Consider the following 16,332-nt stretch of genomic DNA (forward strand, 5'->3'; position numbering starts at 1 on the left):
TAGAATTAAGGAAGGGTGTGAGTGTGTGTACATGTGCATATGGTTGTGTGAGTCTTTATGTGAGAGTTTACGATGTTGATGTGAATTTCATGTTATAGTGTGCTGTTTCATAGGCGGATGAGGCGTGTCTCATTCACTCGCGTGGCGTTTCTTCATTGGGCTATATCTTGAGGGTGATTGAAGTTGATAAGTCAAACTCTACCTTGCCTAGTCGTTACTTCTATTTATTACTCTCACTATCGCATCATCGATAACTTACTAATTTCCTTATATTGAATAAAAATTATCATTTTTATTAAATTATTTTTTATTAGATATCAATGTATTATTGTATATTAAATGACATAAATTATTAACTAAAAAAATATTAAAAGAAGAATTACACTGAAAATTGTAAGACAAATGAAAGATTATTTTTTAATAAACAAATGTTAATAACCACTATCTTTAATCTTATTTATAAGAAAAAATATTAAAATTAGTGTATTATTTAATTTTTTTGACTTTTTAGTTATTTTTATATATTTATCTTTATTAAAAACCGTGACACGTTAGATATTAACTAATAATATTAAAAAAAAAATTGTAAATAAAAGTATAAAAATAATTTAAACAATAAATATACTTTAAAATTAAATCTTAATTTTTTCTTATATATAAAAAACAAAGTTACCTTTTAATTATAGATGTGGAAGATGTTTTTAAGTTAACTTTTTTACAGCTTACTAAAATTTGATATATAAGTTGATTTCTCCGGTAAAAAAGTAAGTGCATAGTATTTTTTATTATTTATTTTCTTTGTAGTTAAGATAACTTTTTATTTTCTCTTTCTTAATATAAGACTATTTGTAAAGTTTAACGTGAATTAATAATTTTTTACAGAAATATTTTTATTAAATTGATTATTAATAAATGTAAATAATTTTTCTCTGTTGTGATAATAATTATAAGAGTAAATTTCTAAAAATAACACACATTTTTAACTAGTTTATTACTCAACAGTTTTATTTTGTACCCGTGATTTTTGTCATTGGTTTCTATAATAATGGACGGAAGAAGTAATTTAATGCTCAAATATTGAATTTTAACCAAATTTGTTTAATATTTGTCGGTAAAATTTTGAGTGTGATGATGAGGCCGAAATGTCAAATTATGAAAGTTTGGTTAATTTCAGCGCTGCAATTCCGAATGAAGATAGAGGAGTAAATTAATGCGATTGATTTCATTATTTTGCGGGCGATAAAAGTCGGCAAGAATGTAGTATGAAACAATGTACAGAGTATTGGATGTAGTGAAGAGAATTGTGGTTTATGGAATAAGTTTCAGTTTCACATAGTATATGGAAAAAAGGCTAGCGTTGCGGTGTGGGAGCATGAGCATGAGCATGTGCACGTGCTTAAAGGGGATACGTGGCATATCTATAATCACTTTTTATTCATTTTTAAAGTCTAAAATCGGCAATTGAACCTAGATTTCATTGCAATTATGCGCACTTTTTTTATTAATTAATTCAACCTCATAATGGTCAACTTATTAACTTTTCTCTGATCCGCTGAATTTCATATAGTTCATTGACTACAAAAACGGGTGACCTAGGGATTAATTATTTTGCAAACAATAGTATATTCACCTTCAAAGGATCCTCTCCAAATTAATTAGTTTCAAAATTAAAATAGTTATGGTACCAAAATAATATTATTGCATCACCTCTTATTAGTAAGGGAAAATGAACATTGATAGTTGTTTTAAAGTACTCCAATCAAAGATATGTAAAAAATTAATTTAATTGATAAGTTAAGAAATATCAAATACATAGAGATATCGATTTTGAATTCAAAAAATTAATTTAATTATTAATTTATTAATATCTGTCAATAAAAAATGTCAATTAACTTCATATGTATTTGCTCGTATTACATACACCGTGTAGCGCATTAGACTTTTCCTAAGCATACAAATCCTCAAGCTCTAAACACAAGTTGTACTTATTTAAATGTTCCATAAAATTGAGAAATTAAGCATGATTCATGGCTGTGTGTGGATATGGAACTAAGATACAAATATATATAGGTAAGTAGGGAATTAATGTTTACATTAAAGGAACATAATGAGAGAGTATGGTGCGTAGCTAAGGGTTGCAATCATAGGAGTGGAGATTCGATGGAACTACCGAGAACATTCTAAGCACGTGGGGGTTTAACGTTGCTTTCACGAAAGATGCCATCATATACGTATTCATATACTTGAGGATCAGTGGCTTCCACGTCTCAAACTCCTTCTAATACTATTTTTCTTTTCTTATATATTAAACCCAAATCAACAACCATATTCATTTTTTCTAAATGTGCATGCATCAACAAATTCAAAGAGCAAGCTCTATTCACCCGTTAAAATTAATTAAGTACAATATATAGGGCACATGACATGTGCTTGCTGGTTCTATTGATGAAATCAGAAATTAGAATGAGTAGATATAAAGCCATCATGATTGTAGATGATGAGATATATGAGGGATTATATGTCCAGTGGTTTATTCGAACTAGTGGATATTGGAATATAGGTGGGGCAACACTTTGAGATTATTGCTATCATGAGCGAACTAAAAAACAAAGCAAAATACATTATGAGATGTTTTAAATCAAACAAAAATGATATATTAATCTTTTATTGAAAGAAGTAAATCTTTTTATTGTAAGAAGTAATTTTTTTATTAAGTGCGTCTTTTATAATCATAAATATCATAACATTGAGTCTAATTTTTAATCAATAAATTTAAAATCTAAAATTCTATTAATCTTTTTAATTTCAATAAACTCACGTAACTTTTCATTAAAAAAAATTATCTAACTTTTGAGTTTTAATTATAATAATTTTTTTAATAAACAGATAAGTTTTATTAAAGAGTAGAGGAGTACTCCAACTTACACAAATCAATATTCAAACTCAGCATCATAGTATAATAGTTTTACACACCTTCTATAAAACGTTGCAAAACACCCCGCCAAATTATGTGTTTGAAAGTCGGAAAGTAAGAAAAAACTAAATCCAATTATGTCCACATGACCATAGTCCAATATTTAATTGTCATTATCTTAACAATATAAACTTTCAATCAATATTTTAAAAGATAATTAAACAAAAAAGAATTTTAAGTAAGAAATATATTAAGATTCTGAAAATTAAATTTGAAATTTTTTTAATATCCATATCATGAAATCACATGAAAATTATTATGTTGTTTTTGATATAATCGATAACAAAATTCATAATAAATTTTTTAAAATTCTAATTAAAAATAATTGAAATAAGGTTGTGACTAAAAATAGTTCAACATTATAACGTTTACAAACATAAAAGACTAACTTGACAAAAAAATTAAAGGACTAATATAATATTTTCATGGATATGTCTAATATCGACCTCTCAATAAGTGATCCAACTATAGACTCTTATTATTTTTAATAAAAAATAGAGAAAAAATATAATATTTTATTAAAATTTATTAAAATAGCGAGGTTTACCTTTAGACTAAAACCATAATATAGGTCAATTATATTAATTTTTTATAACTAAATTTTAATTTAATTATCTATTATAAAAAATAGGCTAGAGAAAATATATATTAATTAAACTATGCAGTTTTAAATATTACCATCATTATATATATAACAAGTTGATTTAGATTTAACATCCAAGGAAACTAACATATTCTGAGGATTAAATCATATATTAAAATTATGTCTTCATGTAAGAAATAGTGATATATATATTATACAAAAAATAAGTTAAAAATATTTTTTTGTGTGGAAACTAAAATGTATCAATTATTGATATGTATTAAAATTTAAGTTATTAAATTTAGAAAAATAAAATTATAATAATAGAAAGAAAGAAAGAAAAAAAGCGAAAAATAATTTTACTTGTTGTTAAAGTGAAAATAATAGTCATATAAAAGGAGGGTTTGATCAATTATCATCTTTTAGATAAAAAAATTGCCAAAATTAAAAACTTCATTTATTTAAATAACACATGTATTCTATTCTCAACACATTCACTCTTTCGGCCTCTCCAAATTTTCAAGTTCTGTATCTTTAGAGCAAAAACAACAACCTCGAATTAATAAAAATAAACACCATCCTTCGAATGCCATAGTCATACTAAAGAGTCAGAGCTCCAAAATTTAAGAAACTCCATACTATAGAATCCTTCAAATGCCATAGCCATAGGAAAGAATATTGAGTGAAAAATATAATATGTTAATTGCTTTTAAAGAAATGCGTTTATGTTGCGAAAATTTGATGTGATAAAGAAAAATTGGTGATTTGTTGAAGGTAAAAGACTGAAAAATTGATTTTGATGAATGTGTTTGGTTATTTATTTGGATTTGGTTGACCATGTTTAACATCTCAAGCCTCTTGAATTAGGATCGATAAGATGTCGCATCTCAATCAATCATATTTTGTTAAAGAACTATTATTATTTGAGAGTTTAATATCATCAAGTTGTCACAACTCATATATAAAAAATTAGGATAGACAAAATGTCTCATCTTAGTCAACCCTATTAAAAAAAGTTAATTAATTAAGATCACCAAATTATCACAATTAAAGGGTATTAAGCAAAGATAAAATATAATGACACTTCAAATTAATCTATTTTTTAAAAGGAAATTGAGTTGATATTTTTAGGTATTAAAATTTGATACTAAATATTAGGAATGTAAATATGATTATAGAATAAAACAAGCAAAAAAAATGGGAATTATGTACCATGCACCCCCTACCTTAACCTCTCACCCCTTCCCAAATGAAAATACCATTTTGCCTTTGTTCTTATCAATAGAAAACTCAAAAAAAGTTATCATTCATTTTAACACTTATTTCATTTGAAACTATCAAATTTTCGAAATCTAGAATTCTGAATATTGCAAAGCTTCGAAACTTTCAAACCTTTGAAATCTAGAAGTATTCTCGAAAATTTTGAAATTTTTGAAACACATTTTTTTTCAAAATTTCGGAAGTTTCTAACAATATGAAACTTTCGAAACACATTTTTTCCAATTTTTTTTCAATTTTTTCAAACTTTTGAAATTTTTGAAATATAACATTTCAAAAATTTCAAACCTCCAAGAATTTTCTATTGCTTGAAACTTTCAAAATTGACATACTCAAAACTTTCAAAAGTTTGGCATTGATGGAAAGTTTCGAAACAGTTTCAAAAATTTGGTATTGATGAAAAGTTCCGAAACAATTTCGAAAGTTTGGTATTGATCGAAAGTTTAGAAATAGTTTATAATTTTTTTTCTATTTTTTTAATTATTGATATATTGTAGTGCCAAGAACCATAGATGCGTTTGGACAAATTATTCGCATTATTGCCCGAGGCGTTATGAGAGGTGATAATGGTGATAGAGCGGAGCGAATTCCAACTATATCATCACACAAACGATGGAATGAAACAAATCGTCCACCTATGCAGCGTCGTCGTAGACATGATATTTAGGATGATGTCGCTGAGCTTGCACAAATGGAGAAGAATATCCCTGAGTCTGCACAAATGGACCATGCTGAGAAGCAATATGTTGAAGAAGAGTATATGCATGAGAATGTTGATGAGGCTGACATGGATGTTGATGAGGTTGACCAGGATGTTGATGAGGCTGACCAGAACATCGAAGAGCAGGATCAGTAGCCCGGATTTCCCGGAGGACCGTTGATGACATATGTATAACACATTATGAACACCACATGGCTCGTAGGATATGGGAATGAGAGATATATTTTAATTAATTAAATTTTTAATTAAGAATAATTATTTATTATATTTTTTCATTATATTTAATTAATTATTTATTTAAATAAGAATATGTATTTATTGTTATGTTCTTTAATTACTCATAGGATCATGACTCGTTAAATGTGATTACACATGGTTTGAAGCTGAAGAAGTTTGTTGAAGTTCTTATGCTAGATGTTGTACATAATTGGATTCGAGAATCTGGACAGCTACATTTGTCTTCAACTTATTTGACTATGGTTGATGGTGATCTGATATCTACTTTTGTTAAAGAGTGGCATAAAGAGATCAACACATTTCATTTGTCATTTGGAGAGATGACCATCACGTTGGACGGCATCACCAATCTTCTTCACATCTCACCATGAGGTAAACTTTTTGATGCACCAGTGAATATGAACACTAATAATGTTGTGAGAGCTGCACATGCGTTGTTAGGTGCAGCATGGGAGGAACCATGCAATGAGATTAATTATAATAAATGTGTGCAATATAGACTGCAATAGATGCATGATTTATATAGATGTCTCATTCAAACTAACATGTTTTAGTGTGCGGCTAGAACGTACCTGTTGCATTTAGTTGGCAACACGTTTTGCCGACAAAACACATACTCGTGTGGAGGCAAAATATGTTAGTTTGTTTGTTGATTTAGATCGCTCTCGCGACTATTTGTGGGGTACCACTGCATTTAAAGTATCCACTAAATCGTGATTGTGTGTTCCACAACAAACACTAATTTTCCATCATTTACTGATACATAACGATATACATTTGATTCTAAATGGACAATTTTCCTTGTGAGAACAAGTTACTGTTGATTTTGGTTTTGATTTAGACCTTCCACATCTTTCGTATTCCAAAATTAATTTATCTTTTCTTCCTTTCTTTTTGGTTGCTTTATCATATCGAATGGTAACAATTAAAATTTTATTTTGCCTTCCAATATTTTTTGTTCATTCAAATACAGCTTTTCGAGAGAAAAATATCTACAAAATATGTTTCAAATAAAACATCAATATATGTCTATACATTAAAAGCTAAAACTTCTAAAATTAATTATCAGTAATAATACATGATCGGTAGTGAATATTTTTGTATAATCTATTGTCGTTATTATAGCAAGAACCTCAAATTTACTCATACCTGATTTCAAAAAGTATATTAAATTTAATTAATAATAATATTATTAATACAATATTTAAAATACAACATTTAATTATTTTTCAATTATTTAACAACATTTCAAAAATTTCATCTAATTTGACACTTTCGAAAGTTTTGAACTTTTTGAAACCTTCGAAGATGTTACTATTTCAAACATTTCGAAGAAAGTTTTGAATATTATGCTTTGAAAATTTCAAATTGATGGAAACCTTCGAAAATCTGGAAAAAAAATGTGTTTCGGGAATTTCAAGTTAATCAAGAAGTTTGAAGGTTTTTTTTTTATCAAAACTGGAAAAATGTGTTTCGAAAATTTCAAGTGGATCAAAAAGTTCGAAAGTTTTGATCAAATCTGAAAAATTATGTTTTGAAACTTTCAAGTTGATCAAAAGCTTTGAATTTTTTTATTAAATCTGAAAAAATAGGTTTCGAAAGTTTCAGATTCATCAAAAGTTTCAAAAATTTTAAAAACTTAAAAAAAAAGTCACTTTTTTATATTTCAAAGATTTGTAAAATTTCGAATGGTAGGGTAAATTTTGTAAGTTTCGAAAGAGAGGGTGAATAATTGAGTGGTAAATTTTTTTGAGGGGTTTATAGATAATAAAAAAAGGCAAAATGATATTTTCATTTGGAAAGAGGGTAAGAGGTTAAAGTAGGGGTGCATGGTACAAAACTCAAAAGATGAAAAGTAGTAATCTTAAATAAAATTACATGAGCCTAGAGTCCGATCTGCTAAGTTAATATATAACAAAACATTGTGGTCGCATATTCCAATTTTTTTTCAATTACATCTAAATAGATTTCTTACTTTAACTCAATTCATGTAAAATTAAGTTTATAGATATAGTAAATTAAATTTATTTAGAGTATGGGAATTGAGGTGGCATAATTTATTTGATGGCATAACCGTAACTTGTGATGTAAGCAACAAAAAAAATGATGTAACCAACCAAATTGATAACAAAAATAATTTAATTAAATAAAAAAATAATAATGATATTAAAATATTCTGAGTTTTTTATTTGCAAAAGTGGAGGTGTTGCATCCTTAAGAAACAAATCAAGAAGAAGGGAAATGAAGGTGAAGGAGAGGAAGTACATGCAAGCCTGTGGGTGGGACCTGACTTTGTGACGACTATTGAGTTTTCAGGTGACGGGTACCGAATGAGGAAATGGAGGCGGTGGTGTGCGGCTGAGTAGGGATCTACAACAGACACTCGCAATGATGATGTTAGAGGTTGGAGTCGTCAGATTCTCTGTGGTCAGAGATAAGAAGTTTCAACATAAATTCTGGTTAGAACATAGAGTATGTTAGTGTATGAATTTAAAAATTTGTTAAAATCTCACATTAAAAAAGTCTAATATATTGAGTAGTTTTCAACTCTATAAATACTTAAGTATCACATTAGATAGTTAATATATGTGAGTTTGTTTTCATAATGTCAAACTCTTGTTTCCATTCAACCTTAATTATAAATAAAATAAGGAAATATATTTGTTACTTTAAATATAAGCAACAATAAACTAATTTATTTATATTTAATGACATTATTGTAAAAATATTCTTGCATTATTTCTTTAATTTTGTGAAAAACTATCGCAATAATTAAGGGTGAGGGTAATTTAATAATCATATTTAGTTTTTACATGAAATAAAAAAATTATATTGTTTTTAATAAGTGTTAAAGTATATTATATACTTATAATTTAATATATATCTAAATAATAGATAAGTGGATTGATATAACTAGCATGTTAAAAGTTTTTAAAAGACTATGCTGTAAAAATATTTGATCAATATTATTTTGAAACCTTGGCTTTGTAACTGTGTTGCTATTTGTCACTATATTTTGTCATTGTGGAAGTAATGGAAATAAAACTTGGTATCAGAAAATGGGCCAAGCCGGATACCCTTGGGCTTTATCATTGTTGTTTATGCATGCAATCTAATTCTAGGTGGGGATGTTATTTTCTTGCTCTACAGACATTTAAAGTATACATTCATATTAAAACAGTTTTTTTCCCTTTAAATATATACTTCTGAACAAAAGTCTTAGTTTTTTTTTCCTAAACCCTAAACATATCTCAACCATAATTGCGGGGTTTTTTATTTAGTTTTTCACCTCCTATATTTTCAAAAAATTCAAAATATACTTTTGAATTGGCCAATTGAGATGTATATTTTGATTCTAAAACTATTTCAAATTATTCATACCAGAAAGCATTGCAGAGTAGGGAGAAGAAAATTTCACACTTGTTCCCCAAATAAATATACCTTAACACTTTCAAAAATATACCCTTTATTCAGTTTTCATAAATATATATATAAATAAAATAAAATATAAGTTTTACATCAAATAGATTAGTTGTTAGATTTACATACTTTAACTTTAGAGAAATAACAAATTTTGAATTCAAACTTGAACCCCTATATATCAATAATTTTGCTACTACAAATTGAGTTATATTTATGGAACGTTGTAAACTATAACTTAATGGTACACATTGTCAGTAAAATTGACTTAATGTCTTTTTGATTTGATATTTCTCAGTATAAATAAATAGTTACAACATTTACATCTCGTAATTACAAATTGAAGGGAACACATCAAATCTTAATTTGTCTAACCAAACTGACATTATTTTTTGATTCACACTATCCCTGAAATTGATGCGGATGGTCAATGAACATCAATTTGCTAACTACAAAGTAAGGGCACAAGCGAGGAACAACTTTGATAAGAATGTCTAACACTTGAAATTGAATATTTATGCGAGGGATGATAACATGATTATCATAGGCTTCACGTTCTACTTCTATATGTTTTGTGTGCTTATGAAAAATATGATTTGCAACTATTTGAATAACACTTATATTATCAACACACAAATACATCAACTTTGTTCGTAAAATGTTAAGATATAGTAAGAAAGGTGTGGAGACATATTTATAAAAAACAAAATACTTTTTAATTCATATTTTTTAACATATTTGTTTTTATTGTATAAAATTTAAATTAAATTGCATTCGTGATCCCTTAATTTAATTTTAGTTAACGTTTTAGTTATTTATCTTTTTTTTTATTTGGTTCTTTATTTTAGTTTCAAGTGACAATTTGATATTTTATATTTTAAAATGTCAACAATGTTATCCTTTTTATTTTACAAACATTCAAAAAAATCATTAAAAATTTTAAACAAAACCCATAAAATTAATAATCTTCTTCAATATAATGCAAATTTCGTCAAATGCATAACTCAAATATTCAAATAAACTCATATTTTCATCTCCAACAATATCAAATAAAGAATGAAAATATGAGCTTATTTAAAGATTTAAATTATGAATTTGATTAAATTTGCATTTTATTGAAGATGACAATGAATTTTATGAGTTTTGTTTGAAATTTTTGATGATTTTTTTGAATGTTTGTGAAAAAAATAGGACAACATTGTTGACATTTTAATACATAAAATATCAAATTGTCACTTAAAATTAAAACAAATGACCACTTGGGAAAAAAAAAAGAAAAAAGAAGATAAAAGATTAAAACATTAACTACAATTAAGTTAAAGGACTGCAGTTGCAATTTAACCTAAAATTTATATGAATTTCACCAAATTTATACGAGACTTATGTAATTCAATGGAATTAATTTGAATTCCAATCAATTAGAGAGTATTTTGAAGTGTTTTAAAGAATACTAGTATATTGTTAGTTAAGTAAGGACTAAAATGCACTTTTAGCATATGAAATTTTAAAATCGGGTGATTTTGGCGTCTATAATTAGAAAATTAAAATTCTAGCCTTTAACTTTAGCTCATTTTACAAATTGTGACATAACTAATTTTTGATGAAATGGTACATGGTGACTGTGTAATTATTGTTGACTAAACAATATTTAATATTTAAAATTAAAATTTATTTTATTAACTCATTTAATTATTTAATTAAAAAATTAAAACTAATTAATTAATTAATTAATTAAATAATAAAAACTCAATAATCTTCATATTCAACTCCAAAGTTTTTAATAAAAACTCAACAATTATCATCTTCAACCCTAATTTCTTCATCCTCAAATAACAAATGCTCATATCTGGATTCAGATAAGAAAAATAATAGGTTTAAATTCAGATAAAAATTTATGATTTGAAGATGAAAAAATTAGAGTTGAAGATGAAGGTTGTTGAGTTTTTATTAAAAAATTTAGGGTTAAAGATGAATATCATTGAATTTTTATTGTTTAATTGGTTTATTAATTAATTAATTAGTTTTAAGTTTTTAATTAAATAATTAAATGAGTTAATAAAATGAATTTTAAATTTAAATATTAAATATTATCTAGTCAACAACCATTACACAGTCACCATGTGCCAATTCATCCAAAATTAACCATGTCACCACTTTTTTTACTAAAAAATATTCATAAAGAATTTTTTAAAACTTGTTAGAGTTTGCAATGATATAAAAAAAAAATTACAATGACTGAAATCAAAACAAAACATATTTGTAAGAATAAAAAACATATTTTAACAAAAAAAAAGTTGACAATTAGAAAAAATAAAAAATTGTATATTGCACATAATTATGAAAAATAAATAAAGTGATCATGTGACCATTAAATAAGTTAAAATCAAGAAGAATCAATTATTTGCAAAAGAACTAAAATTGCAATTTTAAAACTGTTAATCAAAATTGCCAAAATTTAAAATATAGAAACTAAAAGTACATTTGAAGCTTAAGTAAAAGGTTCTTCAATTCATCGGTACATTAAAAGGAAATTAGTTAAGTCTTTGTTTATATATATTTTTTAGCAAAAGAGGAAGTGTTGATGCTTCACTAATCACTATGAATAATCGGTAAAGAAAGATCATTAGGGAAAAAATAGCAAAATCAAAAGAAAGAAAAGAAGGAAGACTAAAACCTATTACGGAAAAGTCATCCTGTATACAAATACAATTTAGCGTTACATTAATTAAAATTTTCGTTATTAAGTCCTTCATATTAATTTTCGTTTCCAAGTGGAACTATATGGATCCCTTGGTCACGATCCTGGCATAGCGACATTAGTTCACCCTCTAGCAACTAGCAAGGATGAAAATCAAGGTCAAAATTAAACACTAATTATAAATGTTTAAAAGAAACTTATACATTAATTCCAGAGCTGAGCAAGTTGATTAGTTCGGTTGATTGACAACTTCTATATATTAAGAAGGGCTGAGGTAGCTTCGGATGTGTTCTCCGTAAATTAATACCCCTTTTCAATTCAGCGTATTTTTCACATGACCATTTCCTCTATATGTTCAGGTATAATAAATTTCCCAAACAAATTACTAATATTTTCAGCGGTATAGTTGTTCGTAACTGCTACATATTGACGATGTATAGGACTTTGACCTTTTCATGATATAATTCTTTCTTAGTTAATAGACTCTTCTATAAAGTCTAGAATATATATAGTGAAGTACTGATCAAGTACCAATGTATCAGGAATAATACTATATGTAATTAATTTGGAGCAGAATATCAACGTATCGTTTATTAGAAAAAATATTGACATACACCTATACATATATGGTATTTCTTGAAAGAGTCAAAAATAGAGAAAATGATGCGATAAGAAGAGATATATAAATAGAAAATGAAATGTTTATTATTAAATATTAAATAGAGATAATGATACAATAAGAAGAAGAGATATATAAAGATAAAATGAAATATTTATTATTAAATATTAAATAGAGATAATGATACGATAAGAAGAAGAGATATATAAAGAGAAAATGAAATATTTATTATTAAATATTAATGATTGTATGAAAATTATGAGTGTTTATATAAAAAGTTATTTAATAGTGATTGTAATTTTATTTAATGATTGTACAATTATGTCATCGTTGAAATTTATATACTATCACAAATTATATAATTTTTTATAGACAAATGTTAGATAAATTAGATTATGTTAATTTATAAAATTTAATATGAAACATCTTACTTAAATATATTAAAAGTCCTTTAGTTCACCATGATTAATTAACTCATATAATTTGTCAAGACCCCATTTCTTATTAATAATAAGTTTTTCAACATGTAATTTAATTACATATCTTTTATTTAATGGAACCTTATGTTTTTCCTAAAGTCAGCCATAAAATAAAATATTTTCTTTTCAGAAGACTTGCTTCGTTCTAGATATTGTGTCCATGTGATTCACCGAGGAGCATAGTAGTATAATTTTATCACAGAAAAGTATATATATACTTATGATTAATTAACCTAGATGAACTTAGGTTTTCTTAAGCAAGCAAAATAAAATTGTATCAATGAAAAAAGATATAACAATGATAAAGGAGAAACAAAAACAAGAGAACACAGTTATCCGAGCACAAAACTAAAATTTAAGACAAACAAATTTAAGAGGGGAATTATAATTCACTAAGAGATCTTAATAACTTTTATTAAACTAGTTTAAAATTAGTGTTAAATTTTATAAACACATGTGATACTCTCTAATTTTATAAATAAAAATCAAGATATATTTTATTTAATTTATATTAAATATATTTTAACTTTTATATATGTTTAAATTGTAAATTTTATAATGAAATTATACAGTTAAAAATTATCAAATGTGTCATAGTATTAAATTTGTCAAGTAGTGTCAAATAATCTCAACTCTTCTCTCTCTCTCTCTATATATATATATATATAAATTGAGAGAGTCAAGATCTAATAATACTAGTTAGATGTCAAAATTAATTCATTTAATAAAAGTTCATCAAACAGACGTTACTTTGAAAGTGTATAATTTTTTTTTTCAAAGGAAAAATATATTAATCAATACTAATTAACAGTTTCTAAGTAGAAGAAAGTATTACAATGGTACACCCAAAATGTACGGTTCATAATCATAGTGCACAAAATTAATGTGAGTTTTGGCTAAACCTACACAACCATTACAAACACCACACCACAATACTCAGACTAACTCTCCCCATCTCATTAATTTGTTATTTTGTCTTTTTTAAATTATCTGTCAGTCTATAAAATTAATTAATTTTTTTATTAATATATCCTTTATTTATTAATTTTTTTAATTAACTATAATTAATAATGACATTTTGAGTAAATATACTTTATTTTATCATTAAAATCAACAAAACTAATAATTTTTTTAATAATCGTACATAATTCAAATTAAACAATTAAAATAAAACGAATAAAATATTAAATAATTTAAGATATATAAATATAAAATTTTATATAGATAGTATATGAAAAATTCTAAAGATGAACTTTATAATATATGTTTATAAAAAATACTTGTTTAGATATGTCATAATATTAAGTTTTACACGGTAGTTTTCCACTTATCTCTCATAGATATATATTATTCTCATTTAATCTGACATAGAAGATTGGATAAAGCTAGTGTCAAAGAATTGTGCCAAAAAAAAAAAAGCTAGTGTCAAAGTTGTCAACTTAAGACATGTATCCACTTGCACCTTGGTAATGGTACTCCACACAAGACTAGAGTAGCTTACTTGCTCACATCGCCATAGTACTTACATTACAATGACATTGGCATGACCTTTTCCAACTCTTTTCTTCTATTCATTCAAACGCGTTCAGATTCAGACAACCATAACATCACGAAACCGGCCGTTGCTATAATTTCCCTATAAAAATATATTTACTCTTTAGAATAAGCCAAAACTTCCCAACAAATGTTTTTTTACATTTAATTAATAATCCTCCGCTTCATCGTTGACCAGATCTCTAGCTAGCTTTTTACATATTTCATGTCAGCTCTTATATTAATCCCCCACTTTATAAACTTCACAACAATTACGCTTCCTTACTCCTCCATACAATAATACTATTCACACCCCCTTTCTCTTCTAATCACAATTTCAATTTCATTTTTTTTAACATAAATATATAGCAACATGAATCACTTGCCAGACATTTCTACCGGAAGATCGCCAAGAAGAGAGCTTCAAGGCCCACGACCTACTCCTCTAAGAATACACAAAGACTCTCACAAGATCAGCAAAAAACCACCGTTGCCGCCGCCACAACAACAACAACAACAACCACCACGTCAACCAATAATAATATACACCGTATCTCCTAAGGTAATTCACACCACACCTGGTGACTTCATGAACCTCGTTCAACGTCTAACCGGCTCAACATCATCATCATCATCAAACATAGACCCTTTCAACGGTGACGGAACTATATCGCCTGCGGCACGTTACGCCACCGTTGAAAAAGCCATGTCACCTTTGGGAAAGAAACAAGTGCAACAAAGAGTAGTACCAATAACAAGTACTAATCATGATGTAATTATGAACGATGTGCATGAATTAGAACAAGTACAATTGATGAATCATGGAATATTGGAGAGAGGAAACATGATGTTTCAAGGGATTTTGTCTCCGGGACCGGCTTCATTGTCACCGATTCCTTCAAACTTTTTTTCGCCGCCATCTTCGGATCCAAACATGGTTAATAATTTCCTTCATGATTTTAGTCCTGTACTTCATAGTAGCAGAAATTTTATGGAGGGTGGTGCTAATTTCTTCTTGCCTAGTCCTTCTAATTTTGTTTCACCTCATACTCCTACTATTGACTTATTCAACTATTTCTTAGACTAATAAATGCTTCACATTTATTTTTTGTTCAATTTGCATTACACTTTCATTTTGTATACAAAGATTTTTAGATATAGGGCATATGATTTACTTTACTTTACTTTACTTTACTTTACTTACCTAGCTAGTTTACCTTGTTGAGTTATTTTCTAGTTTGAGAAACACAAAAAGAAAGTACTAGCAACTAGCTGGAATTGGATTTATTTTGAGACATTTTGCAGCTCAAATTGTTTATGACCTTCACCGTTGACATTATTCTTTTGTCATGTAATGTCCATTTCAATATTGCATTTCATTTGTTAGTTGAAATATTAAATATTGGTAATATATATTCAATTTCATTTATTAATTATTTATATGATCAGAATCATACCTGGCAAACCTTGATCATTGAAACAAAACTTTTTTTAAAGGTTTTAGATTCAGCATACTACAATAAGAGTATATTTTATACATCTATTTGGGGCCGGCGTATTAGGTGTACCATTAATAATATATGATACATGTAATTAATGGGGTATGAAAAAGTGGGCAGAATAGATAGTTTTTTTTATAATTATTTATTAATAAAAATAAAAGAAAGTAAAATTGATATTCTAGTGCCATATATAGATAGGTTTGGAATATATAGTTTCCAAAGCAAAAAATAAACAAGTTGCAGTGGCAGAATCTAATAGGAAGAGGCAGAATAGAAGCAGAAACCATT

The 16,332-nt window shown here is 26.6% G+C and overlaps 1 protein-coding gene across 1 annotated transcript; it reads left to right on the top strand.

The window, feature by feature from the left end:
* The first annotated feature begins 14,577 nt into the window (after positions 1 to 14,577).
* On the top strand, positions 14,578 to 15,876 carry LOC101495243 (protein MKS1). Its single transcript, XM_004502542.4, has one exon. It carries the CDS (start codon positions 14,916 to 14,918, stop codon positions 15,627 to 15,629), a length of 714 nt encoding a protein of 237 aa, XP_004502599.1. The 5' UTR covers positions 14,578 to 14,915; the 3' UTR covers positions 15,630 to 15,876.
* Positions 15,877 to 16,332: the final 456 nt, after the last annotated feature.

This window comes from Cicer arietinum, chromosome 5 (assembly GCF_000331145.2).
Source record: "Cicer arietinum cultivar CDC Frontier isolate Library 1 chromosome 5, Cicar.CDCFrontier_v2.0, whole genome shotgun sequence".
Taxonomy (NCBI): Eukaryota; Viridiplantae; Streptophyta; class Magnoliopsida; order Fabales; family Fabaceae; genus Cicer; species Cicer arietinum.

Excerpts from the sequence above, each read along its gene's own strand:
- LOC101495243 (XM_004502542.4), top strand. The coding sequence starts at position 14,916 with ATGAATCACTTGCCAGACATTTCTACCGGAAGATCGCCAAGAAGAGAG.